Here is a 20,510-nt window from a genome sequence, read left to right as displayed (position 1 = left end):
GCTTTAGTCTCAGTAGATGACATTGTCTCCTACTGCATCAAGGAAAAACCATGAGCTGTGGGGACTCTCCATGTCCTGTACTTCCTGCACCTCTAACTGCCCTGCATTCCCACCTATCTTTTCATTTTTGCTTTTAGAATGTAGACTTGTCATTCTTTCTCATGTCCAGTGCTGATTCCTTCTTCAGAGCTCTGGGTCTCAATACTTCTTGCTTACACAAGGACTGTGTTCCATCTGTTATCATTTCTCTTTGCATTTGGATCTCCCACTTTAGCATATATTTATATGTTTAGGTCTCTCATCTTAGAAAAAAGACTTACTCCTCTCTCCTTCCCTCCAGAACAAATTTAGATTACACAAGGTAAAATTTACATTCTCTCCTTAACTCCTTAAAATGTGCCCTCTCCTACTCCCACTGCTGCACGGAAATGGCTGTTCCTTTGGTCACTAATGTCATTCTAATTGCCAAATCATTTGGACACTGCACAATTTATTTTGCTTCTTTGCTACATGTCACTGTGCTGGCTACCCTCCTACACACACCCCACCACCACCACTTGCTTTCCTGAAATTATATGACATTCTCCATTACAAGTTTTGCTGTAATTTTGGTCATATTTTTTAGCCTGAACAAAACATTAATCTAGAGTCACCTTTGGTCTTATAACTTCATTTGAATGTGTTCTTTTCTGGCAGTCCCTCTTGGTTTAGCACTATTAAAACAGCTTTACAACTCGATGTGTTTCTGATTTCTGATTTCCCATCTCATTCTAGACATTCTTCTGATAAAGTGTCTAAACTAGAAGGCCAAGTGGAATCATATAAAAAGAAGCTAGAAGATCTTGGTGATTTGAGGCGTCAGGTTAAACTCTTAGAAGAAAAGAATACTATGTATATGCAGAACACTGTCAGTCTAGAGGAAGAGTTAAGAAAAGCCAATGCAGCTCGAAGTCAACTTGAGACATATAAGAGACAGGTAAAAAGAATAGTAACAAAGTTTCTTAATGATGTTTTCAAGCAAGCTTTCCATTATAATACTGTGGCTTACCAAAAATCCACTGACTTTTGTTTTCACAGTATTCTGTTTTTTACCTATGGAAACTTCGTTCTTTTTTTCTTACTAAGTTCTTAATTTTAATTCCCAGTATAGCTAACATTAAAACTTAGTTCTTATCCAGAGGTTACCAACTAGTCTCTATAGCAAATCTTTTTATTGTTTTTTATTTTTAAGTTATTATGTAATACTTAAGAAATACACAAAAGTAAAAGAATAAGTATCTATGCTTAAAAAAATAAAACATACTCTTCCCCTCTTCATTATAGTAACCACTATGCTGTTTTGTAGTTTTCTTTCCCGTGCATCTCTTTATTCTTTTGGTGCATATATATTTACTCATGTATGTGTATACGTATGTATGTATGTATGTATGTGTGTGTGTATATATATATATATATATGTGTGTGTGTGTGTGTGTGTGTGTGTATATATGTATATATGTGTATATATAATGTGTAACATTTTTGACATGTTTCTCTATAAACTCTATATATGAACTCTAAATGATATAGTAAAAAGACTCTTCTGTGATTTACTTTGCTCAGTATATTTGTGAAATTTGTTTATGTTGACAGGTATAGCTTTATTCGTTTCATATGTACTGCTATACAGTATCCTGTTGAGTCACGAAACCACAGCTTATCCATTTTCCTATTGAAGGACAACATAGGATGTTTCAACATTTCTTTTAATTACAAGAAATATCACAATGAATAGTATTGAACATGTCCTCTTCTATACATGTGTGAAAGTTTTACAGCTATAAGGAATTTCTTCCTAGAGTATCTTCATTTAATGAGATACTGCTAAATTGCTCTTCAAAATGATTGTATTACTAACCAGAAGTTTGTATGAATCCCTGTTGTTCCACATCATCACCAACACATAGTATTGTCACACTTGAAATTTTGCCAGTTGGTTGAATATGAAATCGTGTTGCCTCATGATTATACTTTGCATTACCCTAATTACAAATATATTTACTGATTACATTTCTTTTGTGAATTGCCCATTTTTAATCTTCTATTCATTTTTAAAATTGTGTTATTTCTTGCTGATTTCTGAAAGTTCTTTATATGGTCTTGCTATTAATCTTTTGTCAATTACACTTGCTATTTTTATTTCCTACCATTCTGTGACCTTTCTCTTTACCTTTTTTGAGATTGATTAACTTTAAATATCTTTTTATGATATTGTCTTAAATATTTTGTCTTTTGTCTTAAATAATTTCCTACATAAAGATGTAAGACTAACCTCTCTTTTCTTAACAAAGATTTAAAGTTAGTTTTGTGCACAATTAGTTCTTCAAATCACACAGAATTAATATTTGTGTAGGATGCTAGGTTAAGGATCCATTTGAATACCTCATTGTCTGTGTAGGCAACCAGTCAACGTAGTAGCATTTATTTAGTAGTCCGTTTCTTCCACAATGACCTGCAAGTCCATCTTATCACATACCTAAAGTTTCCATCTTAAATGTGAGTTTGTTTCTGGGTGCTCTCTTCTGTTTCATTGGTTTATATGTCTATTCTGACACAATACCCCACTGTCTTATTATTTATAAATTTTTAGTAATTTAATATTTGATAATACACCTTGTTCTTTTTCAAAACTGTCTCTTAGAACTTTTCCTTAGCTAAATACCCAAAACTTTTGGGAATTATAATTGCATTGACTCTTGTTGGTTAATTTGGGGAGAATTGACATCTTTATGACAATGAATGTTCCTATTTGATCAATATATCTTTCCATTTATTTAGATCTTCAGTGTCTTTCAGTTTTGTAATTTTCTTCTAAATGTCATGCACATATTACATTTACTCTTAGGTACCTTGTTCAGATTTTATAACTGCAATTAGCAAAACAAAGGATACCATTTTCAGTTTGTTGTTTATTTATGCAATTGAAATCGATGTTTATGTCATTTTACAACCATGCCAGATTCTCATATTACTTCTAGTAATGTCTGCAGTATCTCTTGTCAGAAGTCATATAAAATACAAATAAAATAGTTTTGTTTCTCTTTTTCTATTCCATACCATTTTTTTCCTTCTCAATCAGCATGTTTGACCTGTAATACAACTCAGAATAGAAGTAATCATATTAGGCAACCATTTCTTGTTGATTTTGTACAGAATGCTTTAAATGTTTTGCCAATGTATTAGCATATATTGTTCAGGGTGTCTATTTTAAATGGATATTAAACTTAATCAGCTCCTTTTCCTGCACTATTGAGATACTCCTATTCTGCTCTTCCTTTCTATTAATGTTGATGAATTATATCAATGGATTGTCTCTGCTTAAGCTATCCTTGCATTCCTGAATCAAAACTCATTTAGTCACTGCAGATTTATTGGTTTCACATTATTAGATTTGCTTTGTTCATTTTATTTAGAATATTTTGCCTCTGATTCACTTGAAGGTTTCTATCTCATACTTTCCTTATCTGATTTTGGCATCAAAACTATACTAGCTTAAAATGAGTTGGAGAAGATTTAGTAGAACAGCTCTGTGCACCGTGAATACTGGCAAGTTTTTTGCTGGGTATATTTCTCTTTATTTTTTAAATTTATTTTTTAATGCTTATTTTTTGAGAGACAGCGTGAGCAGGGGAGGGGCAGAGAGAGAGGGAGACACAGAATCTGAAGCATGCTCCGGGCTCTGAGCTGCCAGCACAGAGCCCAATGTGGGGCTTGAACTCACAAACTGTGAGATCATGACCTGAACCGAAGTCAGACACTCAACCGTCTGAGCCACCCAGGCGCCCCCTGGGTATATTTCTTCCCAACATTTTATTACTCAATTTTCAACATACACTAAAGTTGAAAGAATTAGTTAACTTGAATGCGGACTAAGAAACTACCCAAAATAAATGTAGCCCAAAGAAACTATACGTGACATTAAAAGATGTTAAATTAAAATCAGATGATCCAATTAGAGTTCCAGAAAAGAGAACAGCAAGAAATATAAGAAGATGTTATTTGAGGAAAAGGATGGGTGAACATTGTTTTAGAACTAATGAAGGACATCAGAGGTAGTATTTACAGTGAATTACAAACTAAATAAATAAGGAATCTACAACTAGAAATACTGCAGTGAAATTCTGTAATACACTAATTCTCTCCACCTATTTCTGATCTGGAGCTTAATATACTTTGTTTTTCAATGATAATATTTTTCTTTCCAAAAGTTCTCTTTGAGTGTTCTTTCAAACCTGCCTGATCATCTTCCTTTCTTAATTTAGATTTCCATCTTTATTTACTTTAAGTATTAAACCTACTATTTTATAACTAATAATTCCAATCTGAAATCCTTTCAGGTCTTATTCTACTAGTTTGTTGTTAGTGTTGTTAATGATAATGGTGTTCGTGGTGGCTTCTTTATGGCCTTTGCTCTTTCATTTGGCTCCTCTTTATCTTCAGGAATACTAGGAGGTTTTGGTTGATGTTGTATTCTTCCAAACAATGTTTCATATATGCCAGATTTGTCACAGCACTACCAACCAGGACAACTTTAAATTAATTGCCTGGGTTAGGATTTGCTGGATAAAGCCTGTGGTAAAAATGGAAACACAAATCTACATGTTAGTAGGCCATAGTTACAAACTTTCAAGTTATACTGTTTAAACCCAGAGCACTCACTTTATGACAGGCAAGCTTCCTTACTGATTTTTTCCAGCTAATGGATTTTTTTCCTAACCTACCTGTTTACTGACTCAGCACCTTTTAGAGCCCAAGATGGTTAAACAACTGGTCTTCCTTTACATTCAAAGCTCTAGTTTCCTGGTATTAGCAGTTGGTGCCTCGTGGAACCTGTAGCTTCCATACAGACTTCCTACTCATTTCAGGCCCTGAAGCTTTCTCTTACTTTCTTGTAAGCACAGCTGTGCAATCAGGTTTTTTGTTCCCTAGCATTTCTTTTGCTTTGTGCTGAGTTTCAGACCCCTCTGTTATGTGTAGTACAGGAAATGAAAGTCTGTACTGTACATTCTTTGTAATTTTGTACATTGCTACTTTGGATAATCAGATTTTAGAACCCATAATGTCTGAGCAGATTTTTGTTACTTGTTCTCTCTGTTGGGTTAGGCTGCTATATTGTACACTTTTTTTTTTCTTTTTGATATTTGTTGCTGGAGGGGGGAGTTTTCATAGCTCTGTGGAAGAAAATAGTGATAATTTCCAACGTTTCAAATTTTAAAAATTAATGGTACCTTTCTGTATCAGGTAGTAGAACTACAAAATAGATTATCTGAAGAATCGAAGAAAGCAGATAAATTAGATTTTGAATATAAGCGGCTAAAAGAAAAAGTTGACAGTCTTCAAAAAGAAAAAGATGTGAGTATATATGTATTAGGCACTTTGGTTTTGAACATTGCTAAAATTAAGACAATGACATTTAATTCATATTTGGACTATAATAATTCCTTCTATTTATAAATTTAAAAATTAGAGATCCTATTTGTTTTTAAATTATAGACGATTTACATTTGTGTTTCAGAAATAAATCTAAAATAAAAGATTAAAAGAATGTTTTTACTTCCACTCTAATTTCTTTTGTATACTTTTATGTTTTCTACCACTTTTGTTTCTCATACATTGTTCTGCTCATGACTTTCTATAAATTTGAATAGCGTTTCTGTTTTCTGTATAATTGAGAGGACACAATTCTTTTTGTTGTTGTTCATCATATCTTGAATCTTTTAAAAATATTTTTACTTTGTCATGGTAGATGAATTTTTAGTCTTAGCTCTTTGATCTTTTTATGTCTAATGAAAAGAATGTTATATAATGTACTTTATATAATGTACTGGAGTAAACAGTTTTGTTTCTTATGTTTAACTGTGTATAACATATTGCCTTGCACATAGTAGATATTTAATATTGTTAAATATTAAATTTGTTGTAATTTTGTCCTTTTATGATCTTTCTATGGAAGATCAAAACATGAAACATGTCCATGTTCCCTACTGTTCATCACTCTCTTAGGTAAGGCAAAGACCACTGATGAATAAATTCATAAAATGTAAAGCTAACTTTCCTTATTTTTGATGTCCCTCCAGAGGTTAAGAACAGAAAGGGATTCTCTGAAGGAAACCATTGAAGAGCTTCGTTGTGTACAGGCGCAAGAAGGACAGCTCACAACTCAAGGTAAAAACATTTCAGTAGCTCAAGCAAGATCATTTATTTTTTACAGTATGAGTAGAAATTTTTGATTCATTTTAAGATGCTTGCACCAGTGGATGAAAATGAAAAACTGGTGAAGAGGCATGAAGTTGATATAAATTATAAACTGTTACCCAGATTTTGTGGCAAATAGGCTGTAGTTAATAAGACCAGATTTACTTGGCCTATTTTGTATTTTAATTATATGTAAATATTTGAATTTTATTAGATCAAAAGCATAAACATTTGTTAAATCATCTGTGTTAATAATAAACCTGGAAAATTTTATTCTGGGAAGTTTCTTATGACCTCTTTTAAAAGTCAGTCAGTGGTTTTTTTTTTCGCCTGAGATGTGAGGTGGATATCAATGCATTACAGGACTTCTGTACAAAGTAGAACTCTGCTCTTCTCACAGGGAAGGAGCAGCACTTAGCTCGAAGTTAGTCCCTTCCACTTTTGTCATCATGCTGGCAGATGTGGAGCCTGAACGGTGACTTGTACAGCTTCACAGTTTGTTCACCCCTGTTCCAGTAACCTGCCCTTGGCTTTTCAGTTACCCAAAACTGGAATTCTTCCTCTCCTCTGACTACAACCTCCTTTTTCTCCTCCTCATTCCTTCTGCCTACCGCATTTCACCTTTAACCCCCTCTCTGTTGTTCCTAAAAAAAATTTTTTTTAATGTTTATTTATTTTTGAGACAATGCGAGAGACAGAGTGCAAGCAGACAGAGGGAGACACAATCTGAAGCGGGCTCCAGGCTCTGAGCTGTCAGCCCAGAACCCAATGCGGGGCTCAAACTCACGAACCGTGAGATCATGACCTGAGCCAAAGTCGGACGCTTAACTGACTGAGCCACTCAGGTGCCCCCCCCCCCTCTGTGATTTCTATTTCTGTTGATCAGCTCTCTTCTGGCCTCATTTTCCAGCTTACACAGCCCACCTCACAGCCATTTAACTTTGTTCTGATCACCACCATCTTTCCTTAATGGTGAAAGCTTGTCAAACACCAGTTCAGATTGCCTAAAGTTTTTTTTCCTCTGTTCCAAATTAACCAGGTCCAGCTAAAGACAGTTATATATCTTTCTCTTTTTTTTTCCTTTTTTAAATTAAGGTATAATTGACATAACATTGTATTAGTTTCAAGTGTACAACCTAATGATTCGATATTGGTATTTATTGTGAAATGATCACCACATGAAGTCTAATTAACATTCGTCAACATACACAGTTACAAAATTTGTTTTCTTGTGATGAGAACTTTTAACTTATTCTCAACAACTTTCAGTATGCAATATAGTGTTATTAACTATAGTCACCACGCTATACATTATATCTGTGTGACTTATTTATTTTATATCTGGAAGTTTGTACCTTTTGACCCCTTCATCCATTTTGCCCACCCCCTCATATCTCACCTCTGGCAATCACCAATCTGTTCTCTGTATCTGTGGCTTGGTTTTTTTGTATTTTTTATTTTGTTTTGTTTTGTTTTTAGATTCCACATGTAAATGAAATCACACAATATTTGTCTTTCTGTGTCTGAGTTATTCACTTAGCATATTGCTCTCAAGATGCATCATATCACAAATGGCAAGATTTCCTTCTTATGGAGTTCATATATACATATGTGTGTGTGTGTATATATGTATATATATATATAATCTCACAATTTGTTTATATATCAATTGATGGAAACTTAAGCTGCTTCCATGTCTTAACTATTGTAAATAATGAGGGCACAGGTATCTTTTCAAGTTAGTATTTTCGTTTTCTGTGATTAAATTCTCAGAAGAGGAATTGCTGGATCATATGGTAGTTCTATTTTTAATTTATGTTTTCCACAATGGCTGCACCAACTTACATTCCACCAACAGTGCACAAGGGTTCCCTTTTCTCCACATTCTCACCAACGCTTGTTATCTCTTGTCCTTTTGACTGGTGTGAGGTGATAGCTCATGTGGTCTTGATTTGCATTTCCCTCCTGATGAGTGATGTTCAGCATCTTTTCATGTACTTGTTGGCCATCTGGATGTCTTCCTCAGAGAAATGTCTATTCGGATCCTCTGCTCATTTCTTAATTGGTTTTTTTGCAGTTGAGTTGTATGAGCTCTTTAAATGTTTTTATATTAACCCCTTATCAGATGTATTGTTTGCAAATATTTTCTTACATTTAGTGCATTGTCTTTTCATTTTGTTCAGTTTCCTTTGCTATGGAGAGGCTTTTTAGTTTGAAGTAGTCAGTATTAGATTTTTGCTTTTGAGAAAATTATATATCTTGCTTGTCTTCACCAAAAATTATTTCTGAACGTAATTGGATACTCATTGCTGCTTGGTAATCCTTTCATGTATCTCTAATCTACTGTATAAGTTTTTCCCAAATTTTAAGAATCAGCCTAAACCTTAATTCCTTAACTCTCAGCCCCCATATCAAGAGAGGCTATCTCATGTAAACTTACACTTTTGTTTCTTTGCTACCTATGAGCCTATATGTTTTAACCTTATTTATGTATATGTCGTTGACATAGCAAATTTGCTCAAAAAATTTACCCTAATGAATTAAATCATCATTTATAATAGTGAAATTTAGAAACAACCTAAAAGTCTCATTCAACTGTAAACTGTAGAGCCATTTAAAAAAAGAACTATATCTTATATGCCTGACCTGGAGAGATATGTATGTTATGTCATTAAGTTAAAAAAAATGGTGACACCATCTGTGAGAAACACTCTCAGCAAGCTTCAATAGAAAGAAACTTCCTCAACCTAATAAGGATATCTATGAAAAACCTACAGCTAACTTTATACTTAATGGTGAATACTAAATGTTTTCCCTAAGATCAGGAACAAGGCAAGGATTATCACTATTTTTTATGTGTTATTATTTATCAGACTCCAGCATAGTTAACATACAGTGTTAAACTAGTTTCAGGTGTACAATATAGTGATTCAACAATACTGTACATTACTCACTGCTCATTCTAAGTGTACTCCTTAATCCTCTTCACCTATTTCACCCATCCCCCCACCCACCTCCCTTCTGGCAACCATCAGTTTGTTCTTCATAGTTAGCAGTTTGTTTTTTGTATTGTTTCTTCTTTTTTTTTCTTTTGTTCATTTGTTTCTTAAATTTCACATATGAGTGAAATCATATGATATTTGTCCTTCTCTGACTTATTTCACTTAGAATTATTCTATCTCCCTCTATGGTGTTACAAATGGCATGGTTTCATTCTTTTTTATGGCTGCATTATATATATATATACATATATATGTGTATATATATATATACATATATATATGTATATATATATATAATGAATATCACATTTTCTTTATCCATTTATTTATCAGTGGACACTTGGACTGCTTCCATAATTTGGCTGTTGTAAATAATGCTTCAGTAAACATGGGGGTGCATAAAGGATGTTCACTCTTGCTGCTTCTTTTCATTGTCGTATCAGAGGTTCTTGCAGTCAGGCAAGAAAAAGAAATAAAACACATTCAGATTAGAAAGGAGGACGTAAAAAAAATCACAGAACTAGTAAATGAGTTCAGCAAGGCCTCAATATATAATAAGATCAGTATATAAATACCAATTATATTTTTGTGTACTATGAGTAAATTATCTGGAAATGAAATTACAATAGTAGCATAAAGAATAAAATGCTTAGGAGTAAGTTTAATAAAGAAGCATAACATTTGCAACAATGTGGATAGAACTAGAGTATATTATACTAAGCAAAATAAGTCAATCAGAGAAACACAAATATATGATTTCACTCGTGGCATTTAAGATACAAAACAGATGAACATAAGGGAAGGGAAGCAAAAATAATATAAAAACAGAGAGAGGCAAACCATAAGAGACTCTTAAATGCAAAGAGCAAACTCTTCATTTGCTCTAGGGTTTGGGTTGGGGGGAAGGGCTAAAGGGGTGAAGGGCATTAAGGAGGACACTTGCTGAGATGAGCACTGGGTGTTACATGTAAGTGATGAATCGCTAAATTCTGTACCTGAAATAATTATTACACTATATGTTAACTAACTTGGATTTGAATTAAAAATATATATATAAGCATAAGACCTGTACACTGAAAACTATTAAGTCATTGCCAAGCTAAAGATCTAAATAAATGGAGAGACAATCCATGTTCAGGTATCAGAAAATTCACTCTAGTTAAGACTGCAGTCCTCTTAATATTGACTTTATTGAATAATAAAGATTCAATGCAATCCCAATCAAATTCTAAGCAGATTTCCTTTGTAGAAATTGACAAACTTATTCAATTTATGTGAAAATACAAAGGAACCAGTATAACCAAGAAAAAAAATCTTGGAAAGGAAAAGGTTGGAGAAATCACATTCTGATTTCAAACTTACTATAAAGCTACTGTAATTGAAAAACATGAAATTCACATAAGAGTAGACATACAAAGATCAGTGTACTATATCACATTAAGAGAATGAAGGGAGAAAAATCACATAATCATTTCAATTGCAGAAAAGGCATTTGACAAAGTCTAACACCATCATTAAAAGAAAAAAAAACATAAAAAACTTCAATAAATTAGGAAGAGTGCTAGAAAGGGAACTTCCACAATATGATGAAGTCCATATGTGAAAAATCCACAGCTCACATCAACTCAATTATGAAAGACTGAAAGCTTTTCCTCTAAGATCAGAAGCAAGACTACCAACTACCACCACTTCTACACTTCTATTGAACATAGCCCAGCAAGTTCTAACCAGACCAATTAGACAAAAGAAAAATTTTTTAATCTAAATTGGAAAGAACTAAAACTATCTTTCGAGTTGGCATGATCACAAAAAACAAAAAACACCCGTTAGAACTAGTAAAATGAATTCAACAAAGTTGTAGGATGCAGCTCAGTTACATTAGCAGCAAAAATATATATGCAAACACTAATAATGAAAAATCTAAAAAGGAAATTAAGAAAATAATTTTATATATATAACAGGATCAAAGAGAATAAAATACATGGGAATAAATTTAACCAAGGAAGCAAAGACTTGCACCCTGAAAACTACTGTTGCCACTTCTTACAGAAAAATGAAAAACCCATCCTGAAATTAATATAGAATCTCAAGGGATCCTGAATAGCCAAAATAGTCTTAAAAAGGAAAAAAGTTGGAGAACTCACCCTGATTATTTCAAAACTTAATATAATTGTAGCAATCGGAGTAGTGTGCTATAGGCATAAAGACAGTCATATAAGGCCAGCAGAATAGAATAGAAAGCCCAGAAATAAACCCTTCCTTATGTCGTCAGTCGATTTTCAACAACAGTGTCAAAACCATTCAGTGAGGGAAAGGAAAGTCTTTTCAATATACTGTGCTGGAAAAACTGGATATCTACATCCAAACTCATGTTTTAAAAAATGGACTCAAAATGGGTAAAAGACCTAATGTAAGGGCTAAACCTATAAAACAGAGGAAAATTGTCATGACTTTGGATTTGGCAATGATTTCTTGGAATTGATACCAAAAGCTAAGTCAGCAAATGAAACAAATTGGACTTCATCAAAATTAAAACTTCTGTGCATTGAAGAACACTATTTTTTTTTTTTTTTTAACGTTTATTTATTTTTGAGACAGAGAGAGACAGAGCATGAACGGGGGAGGGTCAGAGAGAGGGAGACACAGATTCTGAACAGGCTCCAGGCTCTGAGCTATCAGCACAGAGCCCAACGTGGGGCTCGAACTCACAGACTGCGAGATTATGACCTGAGCCGAAGTCGGACGCTTAACCGACTGAGCCACCCAGGCGCCCCTCGAAGAACACTATTGACAGAGTAAAAAGCAACCCATAAAATGGGGAGAAAATATTTGTAAATCATATATATATATTTGATAAGTGATTGAAATCCAGAATATATAAAGAACTTATACAACTCAACAATAAAAAACAGCTAAGCTCACAAATGGGTGACTTGAATTGATATTTCTCCAGAGAAGATATACAAATGGCAAAAAAGCATATGAAAAGATGCTCAATATCAAAGTCATTAGAGAAATACAAATCAAAACCATGAGATAGTTCACAGCCATTTAGATGGCTACTACCAAAGAATGAAAGGAAAATAAGTGTTGGGGGCATGTGGAGAAATTGGAACTCTTGTGCATTGCTGTTAGGAATGTAAAATGGGAGGCCACTGGTAGAAGAGTTTGGTGGTTCTTCAAAAGGTTAAACATAAAATTACCACATGATCCAGCAATTCCATTCCTACGTAAATATGCAAAAGAATTCAAAGCAAGGACTCAAGCATATACTGGTTTAACAGTGTTGAAAGCAGCATTATCCACAGTAGCCAAAAGATGGAAACAACCTAAATGTTCCTCAATAGAGGAATGGATAAAGAAAATGTGTGTGTGTGTGTGTGTGTGTGTGTGTGTGTGTGTGTGTGTGTGTTTGGCTATGAAAAGGAATGAAGTTCTGATAAATTCTACATGTGTGAGTTTTCAAAACATTATGCTAAGTGAAGTAATATAGACATAAAAGGTTAAATATTGGTATGATTCCGTGAGGTATGTAGAATGGGCAAATTCATTGAGACAGAAAGTAGAATAAAGGTTATGAGGAGCTAAGGGAGAAGGGAATGGGGAGTTATTGCTTAATGGTTACAAAATTTGTGTTTTTGGGTAAGGAGTTTTGGAAATAGTGGTGATGATTCCACAGCATAATGAATATAGTTATTGCCACTCAATTGTACACTTAAAAATTGTTAAAATGAGGGGCACCTGGGTGGCTCAGTTGGTTGGGTGTCTGACTTCAGCTCAGGTCATGATCTCACTGCTTGTGAGTTCAGGCCCTGCGTCGGGTTCTGTGCTGACAGCTCAGAGCCTGGAGCCTGCTTCAGAGTCTGTCTCCATCTCTCTGCCCCTCCCCTGCTCATGCTCTGTCTCTCTCTCTCTGTCAAATATAAAAAATAAAACATAAAATTTGTTTTAAATTGTTAAAACGATAATAACGTAAGGCAACTGTGATAGTCTTTTACTTGACTAAAACAAAGATTTTAGATATTAAAATTAATGCTCAAAGTAGTGTTTCATATAGAAACTAAAGGAGATCGATATACTCTCTCTTAAACCTTGCATCCATGTTTGTGTATTTGTAGGGTTAATGCCTTTGGGAAGTCAAGAATCTTCAGATAGTCTGGCAGCAGAGATTGTTACACCTGAGATAAGGTAAGGAGAATATGACATTCAGTCGTATTGCACAATGTTCCTAGAGGAAACTTACTCCTCTACAGTATAAAGAGGAGTTTCTTACTCATTATTACTAATAATTTCAACATGAACTCAGTATTAAATGTCCATGTTTTCAGCCTGTTAGAAGCTTTCTTCATTTGGCCCAAGAGACATTTTCCCACTTGGGTAGGACAGTATTTCGCACATTCACAGCAAACTAATATATCTGTGCTTGGGTATTCTTAGCAGACATTTAGCAGTGAAACCACTTGGCCTAAAGATAAAGGTTATGCCTACCCAACAGCCTTCAAAATAATTAGTCACTAAGATTTATCTGTCTGGGAAAGATATATTACAGTAGACAGACGTATCTTCCCCTCTCTAGTATTCTTCCTTCAGTATTAACTTACAGTTTTATTTAGGGATAGCATTTTTAAAATTCCATTTATTTCAATATATGCCTGCCTTGATGTGTAAGAATGAAAAATTAGGGGAGAGGCACCAAGTATCTGACAGAAGGAGAATGATTAACCCTGTATATTGCTTTTACCTTCTTGGGGACTATTTGCCCCCTTTTAAAATTGACACACTGGCCCTTGGGAATGCAAGCTGGTGCAGCCACTCTGGAAGAGAGTCTGGAGGTTCCTCAAAAAACTAAAAATAGAGCTACCCTACAACCTAGCAATTGCACTACTAGGCATTTATCCATGGGATACAGGTGTGCTGTTTTGAAGGGACACATGCACCCCCGTGTTTATAGCAGCAGTGTATGCTGCTATAATAGCCAAAGTATGGAAAGACCCCAAATGTCCATCTATGGATGAATGGATAAAGAAGATGTGGTACATATATACAATGGAGTATTACTCGGCAATCAAAAAGAATGAAATCTTGCCATTTGCAACTACGTGGATGGAACTGGAGGGTATTATGCTAAGTGAAATTAGTCAGAGAAAGACAAAAATAATATGACTTCACTCATATGAGGACTTTAAGAGACAAAACAGATAAACATAAGGGAAGGGAAACAAAAATAAGATAAAAACAGGGAGGGGGACAAAACAGAAGAGACTCATAAATATGGAGAACAAACGGAGGGTTACAGGAGGGGTTGTGGGAGGGGGAATGGGCTAAATGGACAAGGGGCACTAAGGAATCTACTCCTGAAATCATTGTTGCACTATATGCTAACCAATTTGGATGTAAATTTTAAAAAATAAAAAATAAAACAAGTAAAAAAAAATAAAACAAAATTGACACTGGCCTTGATTCTTCATAAAATCTTTGGGAGGGTATTAAGTGAAATGATTGTGTAAGGGTTTCATAAACTTTGAAAGTTACAATAGGCATTCAGTTACTTGTTGAATAAATGAAGACAATATTTATTGTTGGCATTTATTTAGGGAGGATAAACAAAAGGAGAATAATGTAGCACCAACACAGGAAGCATCTTATATACCTTTTCCTTTTCTACCTTCTGATGTGGTACTTTATTATTGGACCAATAAAATTTGTGGAATGAATCTAAATACAGGGCTATATCAAAAAAAAAAAAAAAGAAGAAGAAGAAGAAGAAAAGAAAAACCACAATTTTAAGGAAGCTTTTAGATTATGCAGTTGGATTTTTAACCTGAAGAAAAAGAACAATGATAAAGATTCAACAAATAAAATGGCTTTTTTGAGTATGACTCATCACAAAGTCAAATATACTCTGTCTCCAGAAGAGCCATCAAGAAAATGAAATGGTAAAAGAGATGAAATTGTATTAGTTTTAGGTGTACAGCATAATGATTTGAAATGTCTATATTGTAAAATGATCACCACGGTAAGTTCAGTTAACATTCATCACCACACATAATTACAACTTTTTTTTTCCTTGTGGTGGTACTTTTGTTTTAAGCAACTTGACAGGATTGTCATATTTTTCTAGAAATTAATCCTAAGGAAATAACCAATAAAGCTGATCGCTTTGATCACATCAAAGCTCAAAATTGATAACAAATTCCAAATAATTGTGCATTGATTAAATAGCAATTCATCTGCAGTATGTTGTTTAACATGTCATTTAAAGTGTTATATTTATCATTAAGGTATAGTATTTAATGATATGAAAAGATTGTGCAAACTTAAGTATGAATAGCAGATGCAGCTCTGAGAACACGGTTTGTTAACAAGAATACAATTTCACATATTTATAGGAATGGGTGGAATGCATATATTGAAGGCTTTCTTTGTTGAATATTATGTCTTGACATCAAGTGATTGGTAGTTCAAGAGCATAGCATTAGAGATTATGTTTTTTGATGAGAACTGAAAAACAAATACATAAATGCATTCACAGCTTAAATATTTAAACCAAAAAGGAAATAGAATTTTGAGGTATCGTTCATTACAGTCATGATGTTTGGAGATGCTGTTATCTTCAGATTATCCATTCTGAAAAGAAAGTACTGAAGACCTGAATGTAATGTCTTAGCCAATTACAAGAGCTGAATTCTTTGCAGTATTTTGTTTTTCATTTATGTTCTATGCATTAAATCTGTAACTGTGAATAGCTGGATTTTGGTAACAGTATTGCATCAGTGTACTACATAATCAGCTTTTCTTTTGTTCATTCAGGGAGAAACTTATTCGTCTTCAGCATGAGAATAAGATGTTAAAAATTAACCAAGAGGGTTCAGACAATGAAAAAATTGCCTTATTGCAGAGTCTTCTGGATGATGCAAACCTACGCAAGAATGAACTGGAGACAGAGAATAGGTAAGGATGTATGTAGATGACAGCATTTTGACACAGGTTTTCTCTGTTTTCCTTGATTTTGATTCCCTTAAACAAAGATTTGGATTGTATGTTGAGTAGTGATAATGTGTTATTCCATTTCATTTTAAGAGTACCTTAATCCATTTTTCTGCTTACAGATAGACTTGCATAAAAGTGTTGTGCCTCTTTATAATAGCATTCCCCTCTTTATTTCTTCAAGCAAACTGATACCAACCACCCCACCCTTTTCCCTTTCTAATTACTAATTAAAACCAGAAGATTAAAAAAAAGTCTGATTATTAATTCAGTCTTTCACAATTTTAGTTCTATTCATTATCAGAATAATACAGTTTACCCTGTTTTTATAAGCTAATGTGTTGAAGGATCAGTTTTGAGAAAAACAGGATCCATCAGAACTGAATTGACAAGAGTTTTTTTTCTTTTTTTTTTCAAACCTGTTATTTCTTGTGACCCTGAAAAGAAGTCATTCATTTTATAAACAATTCAATTATGAGAATTCAGAATCTGGAAATTTAACAAGAAAATCATTATGTAGTCATTCAAAGCAACTGTACAGCAATACCTTGCTCTGGAAAGAATTACGTTTATATTTTGTTGTGACAGTCTTTTAGTTCTTTTCCTTTTTGGAAATGTTTCTTAGATACCAAACATGGTGTCTTTTCCTTTTCTTAGTGTTGTGATATTATGTCATTTTTGAGGGATTTGACATTTTCATTAATGGTTTCATAGTTTGCTTGATATTACAGTTTATTATGCCTGATTGATGGGGCATTTCCCAGGTGTGAGTCAACAATGTTATGACCATTTTACATGCCCTGCCCTTCTTGGCACTTTAATTTTATTTATTTATTTATCTATCTATCTATCTATTTCTCTATTTATTTATTTATTTATTTAAATGTTTATTTATTTTTGAGAGAGAGACAGAATGAGCAGAGTTGGGGCAGAGAGAGAGGGAGACACAGAATCCGAAGCAGGCTCCAGGCTCTGTCAGCACAGAGCCCAAGTGGGGCTTGAACTCAAGAACCACAAGAGCATGATCTGAGACAAAGTTGGACGCTTAAACGACTGAGCCACCCAGGCACCCCTGCAGTTTGATTTTTAAAGCTGCTGTGGTAAAATCAGCAAAAAGCATAAATAACAGGGTGATTATTAGAGCATAATAAAGCATAAAAAGGAGGACAGTTTTATATCAATTCTTAGAGCATAGAGAATGAATACTTTTTTAAAATACTTAGAAAAAGTTTAGAATGAAAAGTGGAGAAAAGGGACTTGCAGAAAGCAGCTTGGCAATCATGCAGCCCCATGGGTGAGAGCACTTGTGTTCATCTCCATCGTCCTTTGCTTCTGGGCTATATTTTAGCCATCTTTAGTCAGGAAGGTCTTCTCTGTACCTTAATTTTTTTCCAGTGAATCAACACCCATAACTTCCTTTATAATGCTTTGCATTGTTTCTCACAGATCTTATGGCCATTGGTCTTCTCTGATCAGAAAAAGAACAACTACTTGTCATTTACACAGCACTCATGTTGTAGATGACTGATTGCCTCCCAAGTCCCAATGCCACTTACAGCTGTTTACACTTTAGTATTGTGTTTGTTTCTTTTTTTTAAATCATTTTATTTTATTTTTTTCATCATGATCAGTGTACTCTTTCCTCCATCCCCACACCCACCTCCCCTCTAGTAACCATCAGTTTGTTCCTTATAAAGAGTCTGTTTCTTGTTTTGTCTCTCTCTTTTTTCCTTTCTTTTGCTCGTTTGTTTCTTAAATTCTTTTTTTTAATGTGTATTTATTTTTGAGAGGTAGTGTGTGAAAGTGGGGGAGGGGCAGAGGGAGAGGGAGAGAAGGAATCCCAAGCAGGCTCCATGCTGTCAGCACCAAGCCCAACACAGGGCTTGAACCCATGAACCCACTAACTGTGAGATCATCATCTGAGCCAAAATCAAGTGTTCAGACACCCAACCCACTGAGCCAGCCAGCAGCCAGGCACCTCTTATTTCTTAAATTCTACATATGAATGAGTTCATATGGTATTTGTCTTTCTCTGAGTGACTTATTTTGTTTAATATTATACTCTAGCTCTGTCTTGTTGCAAATGGCAAGATTTCATTCTTTTTTACGCTTAAATAATATTCCAGTGTGCGTGTGCGTGTGTGTGTGTGTGTGTGTGAATACATCTTCTTTATTCATCTTTTGATGGACACTTGGACTGCTTCCATGGTTTGGCTGTTGTAAATAATGCTGCAGTAAACATAAGGATACATGTATCCTGTTAAATTAGTGTTTTTGTATTTTGGGGGTAAATATCTGGTAGAGCGACTACTGGATCATAAGGTAGTTCTATTTTAAGATTTTTGAGGAATCTCCATGCTGTTTTCCACAGTGGCTGTGCCAGTTTGCATTCCCACCAATAGTGCAAGAGTGTTCCTTTTTTTCCAGCTCCTTGCCAACACTTTTTTCCTGTGTCTTTGATTTTAGCCATTCTGATATTGTAGTTTTGATTTGCATTTCCTTAATGATGAGTGATGTTGAACATCTTGTCCTGTGTCTGTTGGCCATCTGTGTGTCTTTTTTGGATAAATGTCTATGTTTCCCACCCATTTTTTAATTGGGCTATTTGGGGTTTTGATTGTTGAGTTGTGTACATTCTTTATATATTTTGGATACTAGCCCTTTATTGGATATGGTATCTGAAAATATCTTCTCCCATTCCATAGGTTACCTTTTAGTTTTGTTGATTGTTTGCTTTGCTATGCACAAACTTTCTATTTTGATGTGGTCCCAATAGTTTGTTTTCTTCGCCTCAGGAGACGCATCTACAAAAGTGTTGCTACAGCTAATGTCAGAAAGATTACTGCCTGTGCTCTCTTCAAGGATTTTTATGGTTTCAGGTCTCACAGTTAGGTCTTTAATCCATTTTGAGTTTATTTTTGTGTATGGTATAAGAAAGTGGTCAAGTTTGGGCGCCTGGGTGGCTCAGTCAGTTAAGTGTCTGACTTCAGCTCAGGTTATGATCTCACACTCTGAGTTCGAGCCTTGCGTCAGCCTCTGTGCTGACAGCTCAAAGCCTGGATCTGACTTCAGATTGTGTGTCTCCCCCTTTCTCTGCCCCTCCGCTGCTCATGCTCTCTCTGTCTCTCTGTCTCTGTCTCAAATATAAATAAAAACATTAAAAAAAATTTTAAAAAGTGGTCAAGTTTCATTCTTTTGCATGTGGCTGCCCATTTTTCCCAACACTATTTGTTGAAGATTAATTGAATTGTGGGTTTATTTCTGAGTTTTCTGATCTATTTTGTGTATTTTTATGCCAGTACCATAAAGTTTTAATTACTGCTGTTTTGTAATGTAACTTGAAATCTGGAATTGTGATACCTCCAGATTTTTCTTTTTTAAGATTGCTTTGGCTACTCAAGGTCTTTTGTGGCTCCATACAAATTTTAGGATTTTTTTTTTTTAGTTCTATGAAAAAATGCTATTGGCATTTTTGATAGGGATTGCATTAAATATGTAGACTGATTTGGATAATACAGACATTTTAACAATGTTTGTTCTTCCTTTAAAAAAATTTTTTTTTAACATTTATTCATTTTTGAGAGACAGAGACAGCGTGAGTGTGGGGATGGGGGCAGAGAGAGAGGATGACACAGAATCTGAAGCAGGCTCCAGGCTCTGAGCTGTCAACACAGAGCCCTACGTGATCTCACAAGATCATGACATGAGCCAAAGTCGGACACTTAACCGACTGAGCCACCCAGGCGCCCCAACAATATTTTTTTTCCCAATCCATGAGCGTAAAATGTTTCTCCATTTCTTTACTTCATGTTAAATTTCTTTTACAGGTCTTTCACCTCTGGTTAAGTTTATTCCTAGATATTTTATTGTTTTTGGCGCAGTTGTAAATGAGATTGTTTTCTTAATTTCTTTTTCTGCTGCTCTATTATTACTGTATAGGAATGCAATAGATTTCTGTATCTTGACTTTGTATCCTGCGACTGAATTTTTTTATCAGTTCTAGTCATTTTTTGGTGGAGTTTTCTATAAGTGGTACCATGTCAAGTGCAAATAGTGAGAATTTTACCTCTTCCTTACCAATTTGGATGCCTTTTATTTCTTCGTGTTGTCTGATTGGTGTGGCTCAGATTTTCAGTACTATATTGAATAAAAGTACTGAGAGTGGACATTCTTGTCTTGTTCCAGACTTTAGGGGAAAAGCTCTCAGTTTTTCACCATTGAATATGATGTTGGCTGTGGATGTTTCATATAAGGGCTTTATTATCTTGAGGTATGCTCCCTGTAGAT

At 34.4% G+C, this 20,510-nt stretch overlaps 1 protein-coding gene across 7 annotated transcripts in view; it reads left to right on the top strand.

Moving 5' to 3' along the window:
* The window catches only part of HOOK3 (hook microtubule tethering protein 3), a 113,303-nt gene that overhangs the window by 62,647 nt on the left and 30,146 nt on the right, over window positions 1–20,510 (top strand). For all 7 annotated transcript variants that reach the window (XM_042934710.1, XM_042934708.1, XM_042934706.1 and 4 more), the window contains 5 exons: window positions 775–976; window positions 5,281–5,391; window positions 6,117–6,204; window positions 13,355–13,424; window positions 16,047–16,187. In XM_042934710.1, coding sequence (XP_042790644.1) covers window positions 775–976; window positions 5,281–5,391; window positions 6,117–6,204; window positions 13,355–13,424; window positions 16,047–16,187 — 612 coding nt within the window. The remainder of the gene's footprint in view (window positions 1–774; window positions 977–5,280; window positions 5,392–6,116; window positions 6,205–13,354; window positions 13,425–16,046; window positions 16,188–20,510) is intronic.

This window comes from Panthera leo, chromosome B1 (genome assembly GCF_018350215.1).
Source record: "Panthera leo isolate Ple1 chromosome B1, P.leo_Ple1_pat1.1, whole genome shotgun sequence".
In the NCBI taxonomy this organism is placed as follows: domain Eukaryota; kingdom Metazoa; phylum Chordata; class Mammalia; order Carnivora; family Felidae; genus Panthera; species Panthera leo.
Note: the sequence above shows the minus strand (reverse complement) of the source record. Positions and strands in the feature narration are given on the sequence as shown.